We start from the raw sequence: 12,837 nt of genomic DNA, 5'->3' as shown, positions 1-12,837 counted from the left end.
ATAGTAGGCTTATTCTATTCTGAAATCTATAAGATTTGAGTTGAGAAAATTAACTCCAAAGTTAACTTTTCCATACAAATGAACCTACAAAATTCATCAACTCGTCGACGAGACGACTTGATTATACAAATAAAGTAAACCTGATAAACTTATTTATCATTTTTAAATTCTTTTTGCAAAGTATCAAGTACTCCTTGGCTTTTGTAAATTGTAGAATTGGCTACTCAGGAAATATAGCTGGTTATTATGAATCATAGCCATTGCACTGCAGGTGTTCTCTTTTTCCATCTAATCGCCAATTGTGTTGGTCGTGATTGTGCACACATTCACGCTCTTATGCAACAGCTTAATCAGGTGAATATGATACGACAGGACGAATGCACGATTCAGAGAACGCGTAGGTGTATAAGCGCTGATGGGATTTCGTGCGGCTCTTAGTGATTGGCCAGTTTCTTGTTTAATTAACTCGTTGTTATTGCCATGAGCCAGACCATAGCCATGGTCTGCAACTTTGTACGCCAGAGTGCTGCGTAGCTTGCAATGGTGAGTCGTATCGTAATCGGTTTGCGAGGGTACGCCCTTTTTCGTTCGATGTGTTGGCACTTCGGCGCGATGGATACCGTGGGACAAGCGAGGTCGGAACTCTACGGGAAATTGGTAGGAGGAAAAGCCCAGCACAAAAGATGCTAGGAAATAGATTGCAGATAAGATGCAAGTGACATGCGAAGCCAATCGGTTCAAAGTGACGCCAAACAAAGACATACAACAACGAATAAGTCAGCAGTATGTTCATTTTTTCACGCGGATAGTTCACGGACAGCGGAAGATCTGTACGTACACACTCACATTGAGTTTAAGAAGAGATGTAAAAAAAGCTCCATCTAAACGCATCGAATGTAGCGGCGATCAAAATAACACCATTTATCTCCTCGACACGATTGCATGGCTTCCGCACACAGTCTCACACAAATATGCATGAGTAATATGAGAAAAGATAGGGCTGAGGTGCAGTGGTCGTAAAACCAACGCGACTAAAGGGCGATCTTCCTGTTTGCGTTAAACACCGTCATCTATGAGTAGCTCGCGCAATTGTCTGGCACTGATCAAATTTCAGCTTCATAATCATATTTCTGTTAGCTATCTTCGAAACTTTGTACACAAATACATCGAGCTCAGACGAAATCAGAGAAATCAGGAAATCATGAACAGGATGGCAAAAAGACTAAAAAAGCAAAAAGAGGAATAGCTGACGATTCTAGTTAAACTTAAAGCACGTTATCAACTATTAAATCTCGAAAATGATGGAGGTTTAAAATTAATTCTTTAGATCTATTGTCGGACATCATCAGCTGTACACAAAAAGCGTAACTGAAATGAAAAATGTTATGTAAAAATCAAAGATGCTTGCACACAGGCGGCTGTATGACCATGACTCGTTCGACTAGGCATGCGTTATGGTTTACATCTCGAGATTACATCTCGCAGGGGGCCGGTCGGTTGGACGAAGCGACCCAAGAGGAGAACGTGAAAGGATCCAAACGAAACCATGTGAAACGGAGGAACCGGTTTGTTGCGGAGTATGCAGAATCACAGCTTTCCAGCCGACCCGAGAATAGCTCCGATTGCAGCGGAAAATCAGCTGGAGAATGTGATGCCAAGAGTAAAAAATTTTCAACCCGCTCCCCATGCAAAATACCTGTGTAGAGTGAGTCATGCGATGCAAGAGACTGGTTCTCCGATTATCGCCTCGTTTTGTATTGCCGAAAGACTTACGATTTTGTATCAACAAATCGGGTGTGCAACAGTTTTATGATGTGTATGGATTTGATTTCATCTAGATTTTTCATTGATGAAATGGTAATAGCGATCATGTTAACAACGTACAACAGTTTTTTTTAAAGTAATATAAGGCTATCGTAGAAAGCACAATTATTTTATATTAAAAAGCAAAAGTTTTTTATTTATTATAATACATTATGAATTTGTTTTTATATACAGATATAAATATATCCATTATTAGCTAATAAGGACGACGGTGCGCCACATCAAAGGAAGATGTAGTGCGAACTGTTGCTCGTGAATAACTTGAAAATTATTTTAAAAAAAAACTACCCTTCTATCAACCGTGAATCTTCTCCGTTGTCGTCCGTTTCGATAAGCTCGCTCGTGTCTGTTAGGCTATCTGAATCCGTAAAGTCGGCCACGGCCGTCGTTTGAAGTGTGTTGGGCGGTGTGGCCGGCGCTTTTTCACACATCCAGCAAATCAACCGTGGATGCGACTGGCAGGTCAGCAGCAGATCGTTCTCGTAGCACTGGAATTGGCACTGGTGGCAGCAAGCGCATCGCAAAACATCGTTCAACAGATAGGGCGGTTGTTTCATGCTGTATGGCATCGCTTCCTGTCCCTCCTCTTCTGAGTCCAGAGAAAGTTTGAGCTCCTGGTCCTCGAAGAATAAAAACTGCCACTCGCCCGGCTCGGAGGGCTTCCATTCGATGAACTCGCCTTGCATTTGCTTCGTAGGCTCTAGTATGTGTACAAGTGCATACAGGGGCAATCACAATTAGATATTATATTATTTACCATCTGCCAGTGCCAGCAGTGAGCCCATTGCCTACCTTGATTCGGGTGCTCCATCGATGTTTTGCGTACAAGATGCAGGAGTGATTTAAAGCGAATGTTAAGCGACACGGTGGCGTTTCGTTGTGTTCAATAGCTGGTCGACGAATTCACCCGATCGCAAGGTTCAAGGCAAAGCCCTCGCCGAAGCAACTGCTCGAAGCGACTCGTCGGCTCGACCAGAGAAACGGTGCACTTACGCATGCAGACACATAAAACTCGATGCTGACTAATGCTCGTATGCGAACGCCTTCCAAAGCCTACTAACGATACACGCCAGAAGACATCATCGTCGCAGCTGCTACGATGTATACCAGGATTGGGCAGACAATGGAAGCATTATTATTCTAGGTTGTTCAACTCCATAGCCCAGTCTTAAACGGAAAGCATGACAAACAGAGATAGAAAGAGAGCGAAAGAGAAAGAGATGCTTTGCATCCATCGTCTTTCTCCAAAAGATCAGATTTCTCGCATTGAAGCAGAAAAACGATACTCACGAGGCTCACGACTTTCGTGCCGGGGTGTATGACTTATTTTTTATCGCAGTAAGTGGGTTATCTTTAAATACAAAATAATGCTAATGCATTAGTTTTGCTTCCACCTATTTTTAAAAAATCAACACTTTGTTCGCTCAATTCCTTCTCAATCAACTCAATTTGAATCAATTTCAGGGATAAGAAAAAACACCCTGTTTCACAGCAAGTTTCTTTTAAATAACATTGCTTTCTTTTTTCTGGTGAAGATAAGCTTTCTTTAAAGTTGAACATGTCAAAAGAACGATAAGGTTAAAGCCTGCCTGTCATTTAAATTTCTGCTGATGTCTGCTTCATTTGAAACGGAATTCAAGCATTCGATGAGCCAAGTTTTGGTATTTTCTGGTTCACTGGAGCATAAACGACAGTAAATACTACACTAGCATGAATTATAAAAACATTTCTTTACAATGAACGATCTGACCATATTGCTGATATTATCACAACGCTATATGTTTTACAGTAAGGTAAATGTAGCAATAATGATGCAATTAATATTGTTAAAGATGTGTTTTAGTGGATTTTAAGTATGAATATGATAAGTGGATTTTAAGTATGAATATGATAATTTATATTTTCACTTAGTTTAAAAGCTGTTTTTATACGAATAGCGTGGATTACTTCCATAATATTGAATTCTTCCGCAGCTTGTTCTAAAAAAATGTATTAGTTTGATTGACGAAAAAATGGGTAAAGTACTGTTTAACAACTTTAGTCAACCCGCACCGGAAACGGCTCGATTTCACTCATCTAGATATGCGAGCTTTGGCCTTTACTCGGTATTACTTACTTACTTGAAATTACTTACAGGAAGCTCATTTCTGTTGCATATTTTAGTGAAAACAATACAATCCGTCGAAAATATCCTTGAAAAATATAGATTTGCCTATTTTACTGATTTTGTGACTAGAACCACTTTAGAACCACTATGTATTTACTTATAATGGAACTATGGTAAAACACTCAGAAACGCGAAAATATGGTAAAAGGACAATTAAGGGCGAGCAATAAATCAATAATATTTCATAAAAATCATGTCAAAAAAATAATAATTGTGTCATCATATGATCCATGGCAGCGTAAACAAAACCATGAGTATCCTAATGAAATTATGGCAAAAGACCCTAAATTTGTGTGAAAAATGCACATTTGCGACAAATGTTTCTTCGTGAGTTTCCGGATGTTTCATGTTTTGACGTTTAAGTGTTCTTTAACTGAGAATCACTCCATCACTGTTCTTTAACTGAGAATCATTATGTGGATATCAGCAGCCTATGGCAATTTCAAATGAAACTAATATGAGCAAATATATAGATTCCTAGAATAGGACACGAACTATCATCAACGCTTTTCCTAGCACATGACACGTGAATAATTGTGATATTCTTCTTTGGCACATCAACCGTTGTCATTCAGGGCTTGCCTTTACAACTAGTGGGCTTGACTTATTGATTGCTATAGCTGGATAGACAGTCCTATGTATGGGGGCACGGTCCATTTTGGGCTTGAATAATTGTGATGCATAGAGTAAAATGCATACAACACAATGATTGTTTTGCTTGTGTGTTTTATTCCATATCGTAATGATCCAGATCAGATCAATTTGAACTTAAGCTTATAAACTAAGAATGGATTTTTCAGAGAACCTCACATTACAGCTTACCTTGCATCTGCTTAATCCTATCATATCCCCTGTTGAATATGCAAATTGTTACTTTGCAAGATACGATACATGTGCTCGCAATTTCCTATGAGTATCACATATTGCTACGTTGGACAATTTTGTACAATGTGTTCTGAACGTTGAATCCTGCTTATGTATGTTATCTATTTTTAAGCTCTTCACCTCTTTTTATATGACTTGTACATCTTTTGCTAATATTGTCCATGCATTTTTTTTTCACTAGTAATTGCGGTTTGTACAGTACAATGAGTAGCACGCGACCATTAAGTTGTCTACGTTGGAAATTGGGTTTACTTTCCTAATACAATTCAAATGCTATAACGTGACTCTCAGTATTATTTCAATTGGCTTATATTTATACCTTAGGTTCGGTATGCTGATGTCGACAATCATCCAAATCATCCAAAGCGTAGCAACATTTCAAATTTTCTGATCAAAATAGACCGGACTCGTACTTATAGAGGAGCTCATGATCCAATTATTTCAATGTGTAAAGCTTTCAATAAGTTCTACTGCTTTTTTGTCTTCAATATTACCGTTACCACGTTTAAATGTTCATGTCTGTATTCAAATATATAGCAAGTAAGGTTATCTTAAGTTTTATTTTATTTTTAATATTGCAAAGACCTCTGCGCGTGCCACGCAATCATCTTCAATAAATAAAATATACGCAAATATAATTGCATGGAATTATGATTTTCTTCTTTTCATGAACGCTACTCTGTACCCTTATCTGATTATATGCATTAAGGTGATCTGCATAAAATAATACATTTCATTAAATAGTCTTGTAATAATGTTTGGCCATTTATCGGCTCATGTTTTAAGTTACATAGTATTGTGACAGTATGCATATTTCGTAATTCAGGCAATGACAACGCACATATAGTATATAGTGCCATTGTATTAAACTATATGAGTGCCACGTTGGATAAATTATAGCATGAACCCAACAAATTACGAGTAACAACCAGAAAACCATGGAAATCTTGTATAACAAATAGTTGTTGAGGTATACGCGATTCACCAAACTCATCTAAGTGGTAAAATATCATTCTATATAATTCAGATATCGTAATATATTCATAAAATAAATATACATTCATTGTTCAATATAATAATTGCATTCGTCATAGCGCGAAATTGATGTCACAATTAGTTTAAATGCGTCTTCTCTTTATTTCTATATGTTGGGGAATCATGGTACATTTTTATGATAGCTTGTGGGCTTGTATGCATTCCAGTTTTGCTAATATTATTATGGCTGTATTCTCTAGTGATTCACACCCAATCTTTTAAGATACGTTATTTCTTCAGTGCAAGCGTATCGTGACATTACTTTGGATTGCTTCGTTTTTCTATTTTTATAGTTGTATTCCATTTAATTTTCGTTCTATTAATTCTCTCTTGATTTCATGTAATGTGTGTTTTTTGCGAGGCTCATTGTTGAATTTCTTTTTTTCTATCATTTAATGTGATTGTATCTCCCATAGAGGTTAACAAATCTTGTGAAATATTTCAAACGATGACAACAACGAAATTGTTTTTAATTGTTATCCGACATTTTAATCGTTAACAGAGGTAGTTGTGGGGTATGTAGATTTGCTATTTTTTTGAGTTCAAGATTCCTAGATTTGTTTTATTCATGACACCTTGTCTGATAATACGTTCATGTTACCATTTATGTAATTAATTTCTCAAATTAAATTCTTCATGTTTTTATAGTATTCTATAAGTTCCTCCTATATTGTTGATGGATTAGATCTCTTCTTTTGTGTATGCCTTACTTGCATTTATAGCCATTAGTTACTTTTGCTGGAACTGCGCCTCAGGTTTGTTTCGAAGCTTCGGTTATGATTATGAAATCCTTAATTTATACCGAAATTTGTTCGACGTGAGGTTCAATTCATTTCCTAGTTTTCCAAAGCCTTTTGTAATGTTTCGCTCATTTTAAAAGGCGCATCTTTCTGTAACATTTTCGTAAAGTTAGGCCTGTTTTAAGTGTTTTATAAAACTATGGTAACTATTAGAAAAAGCGAAGGACCTCATCGTACCTTATCCGTATTTTTAAGGATATCTTAACTTAGTATTCGTCGTTGAGTACTTTGAGTAATCTCGTTCTAATATCGTGTTTCGTAACCGTAAATCAAACCGTATATGATATCTATTATATGTCTTATGAGTAATATATGTGTAAACTATGGGCTCTGTACATTCCTTATTCAATTGTTCAAAATTTACACTTTGAAAACACAAAATCAAATTAAATGTACGTATATTAGGTTACGTATAATGGTTATTAGAGTATCCTGGCTATAATACAATAATACAGATATAATTTAACAATAAATATCATCGAGGTATTAGAATGTATACTGTGAAGATCCTACCAGAGATGGCCTGATCTAAAATAAAAATCCTGACTTGAGGTTCAGAGCAAAGATGTGTTTTGTACTGTTATAATACTTTTTTATTATTTGTGTATGTGATTCAGCTTAGCAGCTTCTCCTATAAACTATTGAGCTTGCACAAAACAATCATGTACAAGTTTTTTTCTAACATAAACATGGAATCTTCATTTATAATTTTTTTGAAGGAAAAATAATACGTTTTTACAATATTGTATTATTTTTTTCATAAAATTTTGCTTCTAATTGAAATATTTATAAAATAATGTTGTAGGTCTATGTTCAAAAACTAAAAGTTATAATCTATATTATATTTTTTACTTTGTATTTATGTGAGGTGTAAGAAAATTATCGCCTTCGTATTTCATCAAACGGAAAAGGAACATCTTCATGCACTACATGCACTATTCATGGGCAGTTAAAGATTTGTTGTTTTATGATATGAGGCAATTTCACAACTTTTTACTGAATATATCTGACGCACAGGTATCGACACATTTAAGCTTTGTTTTAATTTTTGGCATGTTCGCGTAGGACGTTACGCCAAATAGAAAAGACCCACTTATCAAATATCATATACAATTTGTAAACTCACACGTTTATGGTGTAACCAGTTCTGAAACACCTAAAATACGCTTAATTTTCATTACAAACACCATCGTTCCCTAGGTACTGAAAGCTCTGTTAGCGAACTGACCCGTTTTTTCATGTGGCTCTGTCCATAAAGATATTACGATATTTTTCCAATTTTCATTGCGATTTACCGTTAAACGACTCATATGTCTTTTTGCATGTTATTTTTAGTTTCGAAAATTGTGTTAAAAAAATTTAGACTTTTTTTTATTTTTAAGTTTCAATCGATGGACTAATGTTTCCATGGATTCCTTAAATAAACACTTTTTATAGCCTCCAATATTTCATCCGCATTATTACTGTTACATGCTAATTTTTAACTTATTTATCGCATATAGTTCCTCTCTTCACTGCTTCACTTATATTTTCACAAACACGGCTACACCATGATCAATATCATGTCCGATGTTTCGTTCACGCCGTCGTTAGTTCCCTTCAGCGCCGATGGTATGGCCATTTTACTGTATGTTTTTCGGTTTCCAGCGAGGTCCAGCGCCTTTCCAGCATCACCATTATTAGAAACGTCATTCATTCAAACATCTTCCTGATTATTCATTAATATGTTGATTTTTTCTTCGTTATTTTGTTAGGGTCACCTTCTGGTGGAAATAGTAACATGATGATGGTCTTAATAATGTTTAATTATACTGGTTTTATTCATTTGTTCAGGAGTTTTATACAAAAAAGTTATAGTAAACAATATCTTGTCCATGTTAAAGCCTACCTTACAATACACCAAACCATATCTACTTTCCGAAAATGAAGAGGAAAATTGAAAAGACGTAGATCTACAGAAGAAAGCACAACAACAAAACAAGTAATCGAAACGAACACACGTAGCCGCCAATTAACTTCAAAACTGTTATCATCAGCTGAAGGAGTGAGCGATTGTTCCTCTCACTCTATTCTTCTTCTTCTTTGGCTCAACAACCGTTGTCGGTCAAGGCCTGCCTGTACCACTTGTGGCCTTGGCTTTCAGTGACTAAATGATTTCCCCCCATAGCAGGATAGCCAGTCCTACGTATGGCGGCACGGTCCATTTGGGGATTGAACCCATGACAGGCATGTTGTTAAGTCGTACGAGTTGACGACTGTACTACGAGACCGGCTACTCTATTCACTCTATTCTACCACATGATTATTAACTCCTACCATTTGCATCATATTACACTTATGTGTGTCATGATCTTTTTCACATTTGGTTTTTTTAATATTAATTACATTTTGTTGTAATTAAATAGCATTTACATGTTCAGTATAAAAAACTTTAAATGTTTAGTTTCGTTGAATAACACAATTTTATTACTAGCTAAAAGGGCTAAATTAAGTTTGAATTTGAATATAATAAATTCAATAATGGATATATATCGTATTAACTTATTCTTAATTGATGTGAAATGCAATACGTTGAATATAGAATGACCTGTTTCATAAAAACTAATACCTCTACACCCACATCCTAATCAAATTTACTAACTTATCTATCAAATAAAAAACAGAACATTGCTCGTTTACTATTCGCGTTGCTATGTGGCTCACCATCTCAGCCATCGATTTGCGACCACTCCTTCCATTTCCTGCAAAAGAATAAAAAAACGATAAGAGGAACGACATAAGCCCAAGTTGAGTTTGATCATAATATATTATCCCTTACTGCCTGCGTATATCGTATAGTTGTCCAGTTGTCTGTTAAATGCCTTTTGACTATCTCCAGCAGTTGCAGTTGTCTTTGCAGGATATGAGGGTGCAGCTATCGGTTTGTGTTTATGATTTTGCACCAAATTTTTTAGCTTCATACCTTGAGATCCTAATCATATGGTGTATTGTATTCAAATAGCCTAGCAAATCATACTTAATGGTATTACTGTGATTCTTGCCCTACCAAGCAGCGAACAATATTTACATTTTGACAGTGGTATTTTGCGTGTTTTTTTTTTAATTTTGTTTTGCTTTTTTTGGGCGACCTAAGTAGGCTTGTGTTGTTGCCTTTTATATACTGGTTAATGCAGGGAGGACTGATTTTCTTATAATGGAAGCCTTATGTTAATGCAGGGAGGACGCACGGGCCGAATGGAAGACGAGTCGCTTCCAAGCATTACGCAGCGCCCTAAAAAAGGGCCACTAGCCTAAAAGATCCGCTAACGGCAGATGACCGTTTAAATTATGAAACAGTATTTCAACATTACTCTGCCTAATACAAACATTTAACAACATATAGAATACAGATGAAATTGCAAATGATAGAAAAAAAACGTTTCTGATCATTTCAATTAAAGACTCATAATACTAGGCTCCACCATATCATTGCATAAATCAATAATAAACATTGCAAAAGGCAAACGACCAGACGCTGAAAATCTGAGATAATCAGTCGAACCAGCGAACTCGGTCGTTCCAGGGACGGTTCGCCGCGACGCTCATTTTCACTCATTTCATAGCCCTCTATTTGAACAATTTACAAAACTAAGCGATGCAATAATCAAATATCAGGAAGATGAGACAAACTCCACAAGTGATTTATCCTAGCGAAAGAAATGACGAAAAAGGGAGAGAGTGTGCTTGATTTGAAGTCAATTTTTCATTCAGCCATATAAGCAAATTTTGGCCTGGTTTTGGTAAATTACCAACATAAAACTCATTTCTATTGCTTATTTTAGTGAAAACAGTATGACATGTCTAAAATATCCTCGAAACAATCTAAAACGATCTGTTTTTATTGATTTTATAACTATAGCCACTATAGGAACATGCCTGTTTTGTGTACCTGTAATAGCACTATGGTAAAAAACTCTTAAAAATGCATAAATATGGTCAAAAAGCAAATAATTTTAGTAAAACAATAATATTTTATAACAGTTATGTTGAAAAATTAGTAATTGCGTGATAATATGGTCATTTAGAACGTTAACAGAAAAATGAGTTTCGTTATGAAATCCTAAGGAGTTTGGAAAAATTTTGACACATTTCCCAAAATAATAGATTTTTCGGTCACTAAGTAATGGAATGGCCCCATTTAACTTTTAAACCCTTTGTAAAAAACTCAAGAACATTTCACACTAACGTTAATAACTTAATTACTATTATTTTTGCCGTATCAACCGCAATTTAGTGCAATACCACCACTATTGGTACTACCACCACTATAGGTACATTTACCCTATTTGTTCCAGACACACATTCTAATAATGACTGCATGAACGAGTTGCCAGACTGTGGTGAGACTACTATTCCTCATACATAGAGAGGGTTTATGGTAGAACATGGTATTAATAATTCTTAATTAAAATGATAAACACGACTTTTGGAAACCGTAACACCTTCCAACCCTTATTAAAACGTCCAAGAGACTCTTAAGTTTGCGTTGACGCGTTTCTCATTATTGAAACAAGTTGACCTACTGTAACATATTAAAGGCGGTCCAAATAAAACATGCCCCATGCACGATGTTTGATGTAACATATCAAACCCATCGACAAACATCAACCTTAAGGCCTGGCATCCAACCATCGTGAAGATAGGAAATACGCACTGCGCCGTTTTGCAATAGCTACAATAGCTAACGCTACTTCGGACTGCACATGCGAAGAGATGTGTGTTCGCGATTTATGGAAAGCTATACAACGCTCCACGATAATACACACCATCAACTATCCAACTGACCTTTTCGGTTCCCATCCTTAAGAGTAACCATTGACAAAATGGCTTCTGGTATCTAACCTTTATAATAACAACACACTGTTTATGAACATGTAATAAACATAATGCAATAGAGAGCTCATCACTCATGAAGAATTGACAGAAAACATCCTAGATATGATAAAAAGCAAACTACAAACTATACAACAAGACGTGTATAAGAAATTGAATAAACAAGTAGAAATGGATTGGTTCAGGCGTTCAAAATGCTTTCAGACTGCTACTAACAACAAGGAGCAGAACGCATGCATGCCGTCAGCAGCAATGACAAGAAAAATGAACCATAAACTAACGATAAGGGAGAGTTTGTATGTGGTGAGGGTACATCACCATTCTCAAAAAAGCTGCAATCACAATGGCGAAACCATCAGCAGAAAGTGTGTGGTTTGCAGTAAAACGTTGAAGCAAATGCTTCCGAAAACATCTTCTAACTCACGAAAGGACAAATTTACAACATTCTTGACACTTCAGAGGCTCGTTACTAAATGCATCGTTGGTCGGAAACATCAAAAGCAAAAGCTTCCCGAAACATCTTCTAACTCACAAATGGGAAAATATTCAACATTCTTCACACTTGCGTGTTATTATATAATATAACTATATAATACCTAACGAAACAAAAATCCAATGAATACAGCCATTTGTATTACAACAAAAGTCGGTATTGAAACATTAATAAGCAAGTCAAACAAGAATGGCATAAACATTATCCTTAAAAAGGTACATTTACAAAATTAAGCGATGCAATACTCAAATATCAGGAAGATGAGACAAACTCCACAAGTGATTTATACTAGCGAAAGAAATGACGAAAAAGGGAGACGAGCTATGGCGTGGCATGAAGGACAAATCCGAACAATAGTCATATACAATTCGATTTCGCCATGCAATACTTTTTGCTAATTCAAAAGAATAATAATATTCAAACTAAATGAAGACTTCGGCCAGATTATCTAAAGCTTAATAACATAGTTTCACTTGATACATTTCCTATGTTACACATCCAGGAAAGCACCTGTGCAGGAAATGTGCAATCGAACGAACACGGCTAGGTTAGCCAATATGGATACAATATTTGGGAAAACTTATTATCAGAGCATTGTGTGGTTGATATTTCTCCCAGACACACATTCTAACAGTGTCTGCATGAACGAGTTGCCAGACTGTGATGAGACTACTATTCCTCATACATAGAGAGGGTTTATGGTAGAACATGGTATTGATAATTCTTAATTAAAATGATAAACACGACTTTTGGAAACCGTA

General features: G+C 36.0%; 1 protein-coding gene across 1 annotated transcript; it reads right to left on the bottom strand.

The window, feature by feature from the left end:
• Positions 1-1,948: 1,948 nt before the first annotated feature.
• On the bottom strand, positions 1,949-2,973 carry LOC125906586 (uncharacterized). Its single transcript, XM_049606071.1, has 2 exons — positions 2,617-2,973; positions 1,949-2,524 (listed from the first exon to the last, which is right to left on the bottom strand). Exons 1-2 carry the CDS (start codon positions 2,633-2,635, stop codon positions 2,109-2,111), a joined length of 435 nt encoding a protein of 144 aa, XP_049462028.1. The 5' UTR covers positions 2,636-2,973; the 3' UTR covers positions 1,949-2,108.
• Positions 2,974-12,837: the final 9,864 nt, after the last annotated feature.

This window comes from Anopheles coluzzii, chromosome X (genome assembly GCF_943734685.1).
Source record: "Anopheles coluzzii chromosome X, AcolN3, whole genome shotgun sequence".
In the NCBI taxonomy this organism is placed as follows: Eukaryota; Metazoa; Arthropoda; class Insecta; order Diptera; family Culicidae; genus Anopheles; species Anopheles coluzzii.
This window is presented reverse-complemented; position numbering and strand designations above follow the sequence as displayed.